Raw genomic sequence first — 12,223 nt, forward strand, 5'->3', positions numbered from 1 at the left:
CCATATTAGGGCCCATCCTCTTTTCGTTGTACATGCTACCATCGGGCCAAATTATTAGGAAGCACAATGTTAGCTTTCACTGGTATGCGGATGATATAACTATATCTTCCGATTAAACCTAATGACCATGGCTCATTAATGTCCCTCACAAATTGGCTGTCAATTTCCTTCAGCTGAATGTAAGCAAGACAGAGGTCATTGTTTTTGGTGCTCCCCATCTCATTAACAATGTCTCTAATAACCTGGGTCGTCTGTCGTCATGCGTCAAGTCCTCTGTGAGAAATTGGTGTTGTTTTTGACTCAGATTTGATAAACAAATCAACTCTGTGGTAAGGAGTAGTTTCTTCCAGCTCAGAAGCTTTGCAAAGCTTAAGCCTTTTCTCTGTTTCTCTGACCTGGAGAAAGTTATTCATGCCTTCATTTCTTCCAGACTTGATTATTGTAATATATATATAGGGATTATATATTGGGATTAATCAGTCTCTATTGCAACGTCTGCAACTAGTCCAGAATTCTGCTGCCAGGTTACTGACTAGCACTAAGAAATAAGACCACATCGCTCCAGTGCTCGCTTCTCTACATCGGCTACCTGTCCAGCACAGAATACAGTTTAAAGTGCTATTTGTTTTTAAGGCACTAAATAAGCTTGCCCCCTCTTATATTACAGACCTGCTAACACCCTCAACCTGTCGTTTTCTTAGATCATCTTCTTTGAACTTGCTGACTGTTCCCAGGACTCGGCTGAAACTTAAAGGTGATCGTACATTTGCGGTTTATGCTCCGAGACTTTGGAACAGTCTTCCGCCCGATATTCGCCAAGCCACTTCTATCTCTGTGTTTAAATCAGGTCTAAAAACATACTTTTACAAACTTGCATTTGAATAGCAGGAGACTGTGGTGAGGTGAGGTGCTGCTAGTTTACCATCTCTCTTTCTTCTAAGCTCTTTTTACATGTTACTTTCGTGACGTATTTTATTTGTTTTATTGTTTTTAACCCAGTGTGTCCTGGGGATTCATTTTATGTACAGCACTTTGGTCAACTCAGGTTGTGTTTAGAGTGCTTTATAAATAAATTCTTACTTTCTTACTAGTGCTAGTCAGCTGAAAAAGCATTTTGCAGTACAAAAGCTGCTGCAGTACACATGCAGTCAGGGGGACCTGACAGTCATGCAGTTACCCATGTTGATGGACCTAACTTAGAAGCATAAATGCAAATGGCTCAAACTACCCTTAAACTACTTTGGTCTGTGGAGAGTTAGTTTATAATATTGACTTGTGTGACAAAAGCTAGACTGACTAAAAATACATAGCCAATGACCCACCTTTTGCATTAGGCCATTTTAACTACTCTTTATAGAAAGCTGACAGGCAGGTTTGGACAGCATAGAACATTTGAGATGAAAATCCATGCCAATCCATGATAAAATAGTAGCAAGCAACATATGGTTTGCAGAAATCTAAGACATATTTAGAAAGGTAATGACCAGCTTATGGCCTAAAACAGGACAAGCTGTATCAATTAAGGGTGTTCACCACATTTACATCACACTTTTAGTACAAAACATTTATTTAAACACAGCCTTTAGTTTCTTAAAATCACTGCTAAGTAAAAACAAATGGGTTTAGCTGAGATTTTGCTTGCTGTTGTCCATTTAACTTCTCTTACCTTACAGGGAAAATGATACAAATGGCCAATGTTGCTCTTCAAAAATAACTAAAGCCACATTTATATGGTAGTTTTCTAGCAAATCCAACAAACAAAACACTAATGTTTTATAAAAACAGTTCATCAAACCTAGAGGACTGATGAATGGACTTTCACGGCCTTCTGCACAGGGCACTCAGAAACAGGAACTGTTTGCACTTGGTTGTACTAACCTTGGCCCATCCAGTAAATGCCTAGAGGCCAAACGCACAGCTCTATGGTAAAACAGCCTTATTCCTGTAATAGTGTTCCGAGGAATAAGGCAACAAACAGATCAGCACTCAATGAAATGATCACCCAGCTCAGTCGCTCTTCTCCTCATTCTGGTAATGCCTATATTCAGGCTTCAGCTCCCATGTATTCTTGTGAGTGCCCTTCACGTTGTAGATACCAATGTCACGCAGGATCTCCTTCAGATAAATCTTCACAGAAAGAAAGTGAGAGACAAACAGAGTTGGTCAAAAAAATATTGAGTTTTCTGTATCATGATGTTCTGAAAAGCAGAACAGGCAAGACTTATCAGAGTCTTTAGATACAATTCTCCAGTTCTAGCAGCATTATAGAATAATTTTTGTAGTATAATATTCTTGTAGTACCTGCACAGGCATTTGCACAACATATATTTGCACAAATATTTTATATTTTTAATCAAATCAGGCCTTATATGATGATATAGGACTATGTTTCTATTGTATCTGGTGACCAAAAAACAAACAAACAAACAAAAAAAACAACAAAAAAAACTACAAAAGATCTTGAAGCATATTTTCACTTTGGCCAAGTTCACTAAAACTTACCACAGGCTGTTTGGTGATGTCCACCAGGTCTTTTATGTTGTAATACTGGTGCTTCTCAAATGCAGAGAAGAGCATATCCAGCACCTGTTGCTTGTCCGCTCGCGCCCTTTTTCCCTCTTCTTTCTTCTTTTTCTCATAGTCCAGCTGAGGGAAACACCACAGGATGGAGAGACAGTGTAAATATGTATTGCTTTGACAGAGTCAGAACTAACAGTGATTCCGAGTAACATTCTTGTGTTAATTATTTGGACTTCACAGGGGGCAACATTCACTTCCATTATGTTGTCTGCCACTGCTTCATGCGATGAAAGTAAACATCCATACTATTCACACATTGTGCTGTGGAGCAGTGGAAATGTGTTCTCTGGAGCAAAGGAGCTCCATCCAGTACCTTTTGGAAAGAGAGTTAGAGCGATGTTTTCCAAAACTAATCATCTAACATCTGTACCTGTCTTCACTAACGCTGTTGAAAAAAAAGAATGCTGCCCCAAATCAAACAACAACAAATGTTGACATGTAAACAATGGAAAGGGTGCAGCTTTCCAAGAACCTAAATCCAAAATACAAGCCAGCCTCAAAATTGCATTTTTATTATTATTTTTAATTTATTTATTATTTTTGTTTATTATTTTTATTTACAGACAAGCATTGGATTCATTATCGGTAATTCTACTGAAAACACACCTACCAACACCGTGTTCTCAAACATGATCAGCTGTGCTACTTCACTGCAGCAAGACACTACTGAAAGTTAGAAGTGCAGTATAAAGAATTTGCTAATTTGATCCAACAGCATTGTGCATCAATATGATTGATAGTGTAGGTTTAAAACAGCTGACACACATTTTCAGTGTTGATGACAAGCCATGAAGGGCAGGCCAGTTTTCAATGCGACATGAGATTTATGAACTGGTACTGAAAAGTGAACCTGCAATAATCCAAAATAAAATAAATGCTCTGCATATGATTAATGATTTAAATACTCATATAGTCACATACATCTAAAACTCAAAAAAGTCAGACTCACATTATAGGCGTGGTTGGCCACAGGTTTGTAATTGGTGGTAACCGCTTTGTCAAGCTGCTGAGAGAATCGGTGAGGTTTCGAAGACTCCTCAATCTGCAGCCTGTAAACACGAGTAAACACATGAAGAGAAACCTGTTCATTGTGTTTTTTTTTCCTTCCAGAAAGCACTTAACAACCTCCAATGGCCAAAGCACACTGACGTATTGGTCTTCAACAAACCAAAGAGAATTAAAGTTCTCCTTTCATTCACATCGTTCTACACTGTTCTGTAACTGTTCCACAATGCTCTATAACGTTTGCCCCTTTCTCAGATGCCCCTCCCCAATCTGTAATATGTCATTTGGCTAGGAATTAGATTGCTGGTGTTCGCTGGAGAATGCTTGATCAGCGTACCACAGCATGAAAGAGCAGTTACACCCTTAAAGCATTTAAAATGGAAATAAACTGCTTTTTAATAATAAATGACAACAGTCCTATTGAAATTTTACCAATTTGGATCACAAAACAATCTGAGCTCTGTACAATTGAGGGATTCAAGGAAGAAGAAAAAAAATTAATCTAGCTATGTAAATCCTGATAACAGCAGGCTAACCAAAGCATAAAAAGTGGCGCAAGCAGCTGTTTAAATGGCTGTTAGTGTTAGCTGGCTAGTTAAGAAACATTAATAGAAAACAGAAACATTAGTTTTAAAAGCCTTTTGTTGTCATGACTAAATGAAAAACTAACAGTCTTGCATAAAGTCCGTCAAGCAGGGTCTCCTTTTCAACCACCCAACAAACCATCTTCTATTTTATTTTCTGGTCTGTCAATCTGGTGAGATCAGTTGTCCTAAAGTATGTCGTTTGACGTGATCAAGTGATGCATTATCAGCATTTTGATTGGCTGTTTTGTAAAACTTGTTCCATAACATCGAGACACTTGCAATGATTGTAGCTGAATTTCAAATGAGTTGCAGGACATTTTTGTCTTATGCAATTCATGTGCAATTTATTTTCCTGTAGGTTTCAAGAGGCTGAAATTGTGTCATTGTGTAAAGACTGCCTTAGCACTGCAAATACAACCTGCTAGTTCATGGTTCATGTTCTCAAAAAGCCAGATTCACATGACAGCTGGCTAGCAGATTTGAACAGTTCCAGCACTATTGCTGCTTAGCCTTTAAAAAATGTAGTTTGACCATCCAAGAAAAAAGGTCACACACTGTGCGATGTGATCCTCTCTAATGACTCAATATTCCAATAGTCAGTTGTAGAATTCTTAGAAAAAGAACTGAAAAAGCAAAAGAAACACAAGGAACAAGGAGAGAACTTTCTAATTGTGTGTGCATTTACATTTTTAAACCCTAATGTAATCTTTAACAGTCTGCAAGTGTCTGTATGCGTACACATCTGCTCACCGTTTTAACCTCATGTAGTTTTCGCTGGCGGCTGGTCTGCACTCAGCTCGCTGCACCACCACTCCCTCCAGCGCTATTTTATCTTGGTGAGGAGAAATGCATAAATAATAAATGACAACACAGTCATGCCAGCTTAAAGCAACATACAGTGTAAGGAGGCTGAGTACAATCTCCTTTTCATCAGTGACAGCACTGGCCATTGTTTCTGTTCCAGCCTGTGGTAAGGAACAGTTTAATTACCAGAGAAAAAAAACAAAACAAAAAAAAAAAAACTGTGGACACTCCATTTGCAACACACCAACTGCCACCCACTCTTACATAACAGGAAGATTTGTTGTACAGTCTGCATAATTAACGCTTTCATACTTATATACAAGTTAGAAGTCATACTGACAGACTCTGCGTCCACAAGACTTAGTCTTTTTTTTTTTTTAAATCATGTTTATGAAGGCTTTATGTATATGGCCCCCTCTGGACCGAGCAATATTCCTGTCAGCAGACAGGTGGCGGTGGTGAGGACTCACCTGGGCCTGTACCAGTACCTGAGCTGCTGCCTTCAGCGTCTGACTGGCCTATGAGAGGGACGGCAACATGAGAACCAAAGGAACCCACTCTCACACACTCACGCTAGCGTCTCTTTCTGTCTAGCCACAAAGGAAGCAGCAACAAGCCAAGCACACAAAGGCCAATACTTTAGTCACACGCACACAAACTCTCTGCAGTAGTGCAATTAGCCAATTAAACATTAGTCCGACTGCTTGCGCACACATTCCTTCATCATTCATACTCAAAAAACAACCTGCCTGACGTTCAAGTGACGATTTGGCCAAAAATCTCAACCTCAAATGTAGTTGATCAGCCAAGACATGTTTGATGTCCAATGTTTGCTTCTTTCATTTTGTACTGAAGCTACAAAGGCTAATATAGCTGCAAAGTAATGGAAGCTTATAGCATTATGCAAACTGCAAGCCTACAGCATTACAACTAATTTTTTTTAAAAAGACAGCAGTCATACACTGTCAGAAACCACATAAGCAAGACTTTGACACATGCCTGTTTGCACAGTGCTAATGGATGGCTATAAGCTTCCATCACACAAGTAAAAACTGAAAAGTAAACTTTAGATATCAAACCTGTCTTGGCTGATCAACTACTGGGAGCAAAAGGAAAATACTGTTCATTTGAATTTGAACTGTTCATTTGGCCAAACCATTTCTTTCACACAGCCACACTCTCGCTCAATCTCAATTCTCCAGCAAGCTCACTCCACTCCCACTCCACCAGGCAGAAAACATCTGGCCATTTATCTAGAGTATGGAGTCCACAAGGCCCAAATGTCAGGAAGTAGTAGACCTCACCACAAGAACATTTTCAAAGAATTATGGGAGGTTGATCAGAGTTACTCACTCACCAAAATTTTCAGTCAAAATGGCCATTATGTACTTCATAGAAGCCCAAATATATTAAATATAATTTATTTTTGTCAGCATTTCTTGTGTCTACTCTTTATTACAGCCTCCATTTTTTTCCAAGAGATCTGCTTTCAGTTTTTCAAAGAAATTTGCAGGGATATTTTTCCACACCTCCAAAATTCAGTTTTAGAAGTTGGTTGTATTTTCTGATTCCTGGAATCCAAGTAATCCCAAACATACTCAGCGACGCTGAGGCCTGGACTCTGGGGTGGTCAGTTCCTTTGTTCTGAGAACACTAGCGGCTTTTTCTGCTTGAAAGTGACAGGGCTGTTTATCTGATGGTGTCAGTTTTGGTGTTCTACCACGTCTTAATCATCCACTTTCGGAAACTCCTGTTTTTTCCACTTTTTCTTTGACTTTCACCTTCCTCATGCAAGTGGATTATCTTATAACTAATGGCCTTAAGAAATGTCTCCTAACAAATTAATAACTTGTATTATCGCCATTCTGACTGGAACTCACAGAAATGAAGGATATTCATTTAATGTCAATTTCACTGCACACAAAAACAAAAAGGGTATTAAAAAGGGCTTATGTGGTGCAGGGAAAGTGGAATAGTGAAGAGTGGAATGAGGAGTGAAGAAAAATGCCTGGTATTGAGATTCAACCTTGATGCTAAAGCATTCTCGAAAGCTTGCCCTCAAAAAAAAGTCAGCGCGCACACGCACGCACGCACGCACACTCCAAGCGTAGCACAAGAACACTCAAGTAAGAGAGGTGAAGAGACTTTTGATTTGGTTTGTCAAAATGAGAGAATGGATTAAATCACAGAACAGCAAGTTGCTACTATGTGCACACTATCAAATCACGCCCACAGCACGACACACTGATCGAATGAAAGCGGAGGTAAGGTTGCACACGGGCAACGGCAGAAGCTCAACAGAAACCAACAGGATCATCACACCAAAATGCCAGGTTGGCCACACAGCACTGTGCACTCAGAACAAAAATTACACTCAAGAGAGAAAAGCAAAAGATAAAGAACTGAGAAGAACACGAGTGAAAGAGTACAGTGAGAGAGAACAAGAGGAGTAAAAAGGAAGAATAAACTGAGCTGGCAGCAGAACATTAAACCTCAACAGGCGTATATTAATTTACTTACCATTACTGCTGTGAAGGTCATGTTCTAAGAACTTCTATCAGACTCCCTAACACTAACATTTTCTCCATCTCCTCAATACAGGAGCACAATATATTGTATCAGAGGCTGCTATTCAGTGATAAATCGGTTTATTGGTAATTGGTAATATTGGTAATAATTATCTGCATGACACAGGAATTACAGCCAATAATTATAACTGATAAGTTATTGATCTACTGTTAGCTCACGCACACACACGTGCACACACACACACACACACACACACACACACACGTGGAGTCCCTGATGGGCAAAGTTTACATTGTTTTCAACTCACATAGAAGTCCCAGGCAAAACTCTGTCTATTTTGGACTTTTTTCTAACAAACTTTTTACATCAACTCTCATTGTTTTCAAGTGGTTTTCGACGGGGTACCTAATAACTATGCCTAATAATAAAGGGCTAAACTGCTGTAGGGTGAATGGAAGATACAATCAAACGAGTTGTTTTCCGTGACATCACAGTCTATTTTTTTTTTACTAAGTTTGCATATATGGATTGCATGGACTGAACAGGTTAACAAGTTTTTATATATAAGACAAAATAATTACTTTTCACAATAAAAGCCCTTAATCCTTACTCTTAAATTAAGAATACATTTTGAATGGAAAATTCAATATCAGCTGCTCTTTAAAACACACTGCAACCTCATGCTATGACTGTTCATGATATTTGCATGTCAGCCAAAATAAATGGACTGTTTGTTATTCTCAGATTATTCAGTAAAAACATATTATATTTTGTTCCACAAACGTATGTAGGCTGTTGTAAGAAACATCCGATCACCTAGTCATTTCCTTTGCATCTTGCTACTGAGGATTTCTGGTGACTACAAACGTTCTATTTATTATGAAATACACATCAGGTCAATGTTCAAAGGAAGCTGAATGCAAAGAGTCCATAGTACTTTTCATGCTTCATCTAAAAGAAGCCCAGAACTTTCAATAACAGTGGCCTCAAGCTTGTTAGCTGGTTCTCACCTGAAGAGGTCTCTGTAAAGACAGCCAAAGTCTGGCCACCCACTGTCTGCATGGTGAAGGGATGTTCCCGGGGGGCGCGGACCACAGGAGCTTTCCCGCTAGAGCTGTCTATCGTGGTCAACTCCTCATTCAGCGTGAAGGACACCTGATAAAGATTATGTGATGCAAGCATACACAATATACTTCTTATCTGTAGTAGTATTTGCAGAATTAGATGCGTAATGAAATGGGCACAAGTCTTCTCAAGTCCTGTACCAACTGGCACACTTTGGACTTTATTTGCGCATGACAGATGGTCAGGGTTCTTCAAGCCCTGTGTCCAGCACAGTTTGGTAAATCCCCTGCTCAAACACACCTGGTTCAATTCATCTGTTAACTGTCAAGTGTAGTAAATACTGGGAAAAGAAAAACACCAAACTGTGCCAGAAACCAGCACTCCAAGACTTAAACTGAAGCACCCTGCCAAATGTTGTTCTATTTCTCATTTTGGCATTCAGAAGGTGCTTACAAACACCCCTGTGCAGCCTTTGATAAAGACTGCATCAATGCTCACTCATGCAATGATATTTGCAATCAAAAACACATCAAATATGTCAAAATCCATAGATGCTGGCTAACAAACTCCAACCTCCATGTCTTTACAACATGAACTACATGAATGCAGCCAGCCAGGTGAATGTGAGGACCAGTCAGAGGCCAGGAAACATCAGACTGGATGGGTTTGTTTACAGCTTTCTGAACAACTTTGTGGAGAAGAGAATACTCAGGTAAGAGACTTAAATACAGAATCTGTTCATTAATGAGCTGCACTGTGCTTGTAATCTGGATCGACCCACTGTAGATAAGAAAATTAGCTGCTTTAAAAAAAAAACAAAAAAAAACTCACACTGACAACACATTCTCGCCAGGTATGGTTCAAAACGCAAAAGAAAGCCATTAAAGAAAGATCCTCTAGGGATGACCTATACATCCGCACATTGTTAATGGACCAGAGGGCTTAGGGCACACTTGGCACCTGTATCTGTTAAGCAAATGTTCATGTAGATGCATGGCAGAGTATTCATGTACCTTAAATCCAGTTCGTGTTCCCGGATTTTGTAATCTACTAGTGGGACAAAGGGGTCTTCAGTGGGTCGAATGAAACGGTTAATATAATAAATCGGCCAACTAGTGTCACCCCTGCTATCGACACAAATCTGATCACAAGTTCCAGGACCGGGGACTTGATTAAAGGCCTCTGGTCTATAGGAAACGCCAGGCTTAACGTCAGACAGTGGCAGGTCTAAAAACAAACAGTTTGTAGAACTTACCTCTGCCTTCCCTTGATTCCTTTAGAAAGCAGGGAGAAACACAGAGCGACTGAATTGGTTAATGTCCCAGACAGCTTTCACACCCCCCCCCCCCCCCCCCCCCCCCCCGAAAAGGTCCACAACCAAGCTAACTGTTTACATACTTGCCGATCCGAAGTTTTCCAACTTCTCCTCTTCCTGTAGCCTTGGCCCATTGTTGAGACAAGTATTTCGGCACCTATTAGACATATAAGGTGTGAGAAACCCAGATCTAAACCTACATGTAGCAGGGCAACTAAGTTACATCGACAAGTCCGTTTAATTGCTGGTACCAGTGAACGAACCGTTTAGCTAACGCTAGCTAGCATCGCAACAGACTAGCGTTACGAACTTTTAGACATAAAGCATGTTTATAAGGAAATGACTACACTAACATGATCTAACTGTGACGGACGTTAACTGGTTTATGTAACGCCGCCGTACATCATCGGATATTTAACCTAACGCTACGCTGCTGTCTAGCTAACACAGCTAACCTAGCTAAGGCTACCCGAAGTCTGCCCGTTAGCCGTTAGCGCTCACTTTAACCAGCCAGACGCCGGTGTTCTGTTTGGCTCCGGTTAAATCCACTTCTCCTCTGTCCGACATGCTCGCCGCCCGTTCGGATATGTCAGATATTAAACTTTCATGAAGAAGGTCTGAAGGAAATGTCTTTGTTTGCTCTCCTGCCCGGCTGGTCTGAGTCGCGAAGACCGGCACGCTCGTATGGTGGCTGCATTAGGACAAACAGGCCTGGTGAGCGATGCCGCTAGTCTGCGGTAGGGATGGGCGATACCACCGACTTTCTTTTCGATTCGATATCAAGTAAAACGAAGAGTAGTGTCCCGATACCAGCACTAATTCTTTAACCTCTTCAACTCCTTGAGAGCACCGGTGGTTCCAAAACGCACTTCGTCATATTCTCTATAACGCATGTAAAGATTATATTATAAAGGTTATAACTTTCATATTTCATAAGCTACATTCAAAAAGTGGGTGTCATACGGCAGCTGTAACTGTCTTCTTTCCAGTCAAAAAGACGAGTGATGTCATTTTAAACCTTTATAATAGTAGAAGCTAAACTTGCAATGTTTGTTTTTTCCTACTGAAAGTTGACCCATTTTCCCACAGATCTGGGCTATAAACTATAAACAGATGGTGTCTCTTCAGTGATCTACCCTGTAAAAAAATATTTTTATAAAATGATACAAAGAGCATTAAAGATTTTTGGCCTTCAGCGGTAAATTGTAAGCTTTTAGTGATATGTTTATGATTATAAAACACATTTTCCGTTAATTTGAAGAGAGCTTTTACAAAAATAAATAGAAATTTGTTTATTTCATGCAGTTACGGAATAATTTGCCTTCTGATTTGGTCACGTAAATTCAGATGGAAAAAACTAAATACACCTTGGAGAATAAGAGGCTGAAAAAGTTTCCTTCTGCACATAAAAGTAAAACCTTATAAATGATGACACAAAAAAACATACAAATTTGATAGTTTGTACATTATTCTTAACAAAATAATCTAAGTCTGTATGTGATTGAAACTGTGGTTGTCAATATGAAACTATGGTTATTAAGTAGTTAAATAACCAAATATTTGGCCCATCAGTGCCTGTATTTCACATCCAATTTTGTACAAACACATTCAAATAAGCAAATAAACAAGAAAAAAAAAACCACTCGATACCTGTTGTTTTTTTTTTTGTTTTTTTTTTTTATGTAAAGAATGATTTTCAAAAGTGGCGGCACGGTGGCATGGTGGGTAGCGCTGTCGCCTCACAGTAAGGAGGGCCTGGGTTCGATTCCCCGGCCGGGCGGTCCTCTCTGTGTGGAGTTTGCATGTTCTCCCCGTGTCTGCGTGGGTTTCCTCCGGGTTCTCCGGTTTCCTCCCACAGTCCAAAGACATGCAGTCAGGCCAATTGGACATGCTAAATTGCCCCTAGGTGTGAGTGTGTGAGTGTGTGAGTGACTGTCTGTGTCTGTCTGTCTGCCCTGTGATGGACTGGCGACCTGTCCAGGGTGTATCCTGCCTTCCGCCCGAAGACTGCTGGGATAGGCTCCAGCATCCCACTGCGACCCTGACGGAGAAGCGGCTTAGATAATGGATGGATGGATGGATGATTTTCAAAAGGAAATGTTAGGATTGGGCCACTCAAACACAAACAGTTGCCTTTATTCTTAATTGCATTTCTTCATCATGCACATCTTGAATGGCTAAATATATCTAATCTCTGCAGAAGTTCATTTTTGTTTATAAAGGAGAAAGTCAAAGTAAAGGGCCATGTTACCCACCAATGGATGGCTGCGGCATCATTGCATATAAAGCTCAGGATCACCTGATGACAGGGTCAGCGCTGAGACAGCTGCGCCACTCA

At 40.0% G+C, this 12,223-nt stretch overlaps 1 protein-coding gene across 2 annotated transcripts; it reads right to left on the bottom strand.

The window, feature by feature from the left end:
* Positions 1-1,537: 1,537 nt before the first annotated feature.
* Positions 1,538-10,608, bottom strand: gtf2f2a (general transcription factor IIF, polypeptide 2a). Of its 2 annotated transcripts, XM_017715109.2 has the most exons (9): positions 10,387-10,608; positions 9,969-10,042; positions 9,826-9,844; positions 8,516-8,660; positions 5,447-5,494; positions 4,923-5,004; positions 3,530-3,629; positions 2,503-2,646; positions 1,538-2,127 (listed from the first exon to the last, which is right to left on the bottom strand). In XM_017715109.2, exons 1-9 carry the CDS (start codon positions 10,450-10,452, stop codon positions 2,008-2,010), a joined length of 798 nt encoding a protein of 265 aa, XP_017570598.1. In that variant the 5' UTR covers positions 10,453-10,608; the 3' UTR covers positions 1,538-2,007. The 2 variants fall into 2 exon arrangements, with proteins under 2 accessions (XP_017570598.1, XP_017570599.1); XM_017715110.2 differs by lacking the exon at positions 5,447-5,494 and having other exon boundaries at positions 10,387-10,607.
* Between the last annotated feature and the right edge of the window lie 1,615 nt (positions 10,609-12,223).

The sequence above is a fragment of the Pygocentrus nattereri genome, chromosome 12, assembly GCF_015220715.1.
Source record: "Pygocentrus nattereri isolate fPygNat1 chromosome 12, fPygNat1.pri, whole genome shotgun sequence".
Lineage (NCBI taxonomy): Eukaryota > Metazoa > Chordata > Actinopteri > Characiformes > Serrasalmidae > Pygocentrus > Pygocentrus nattereri.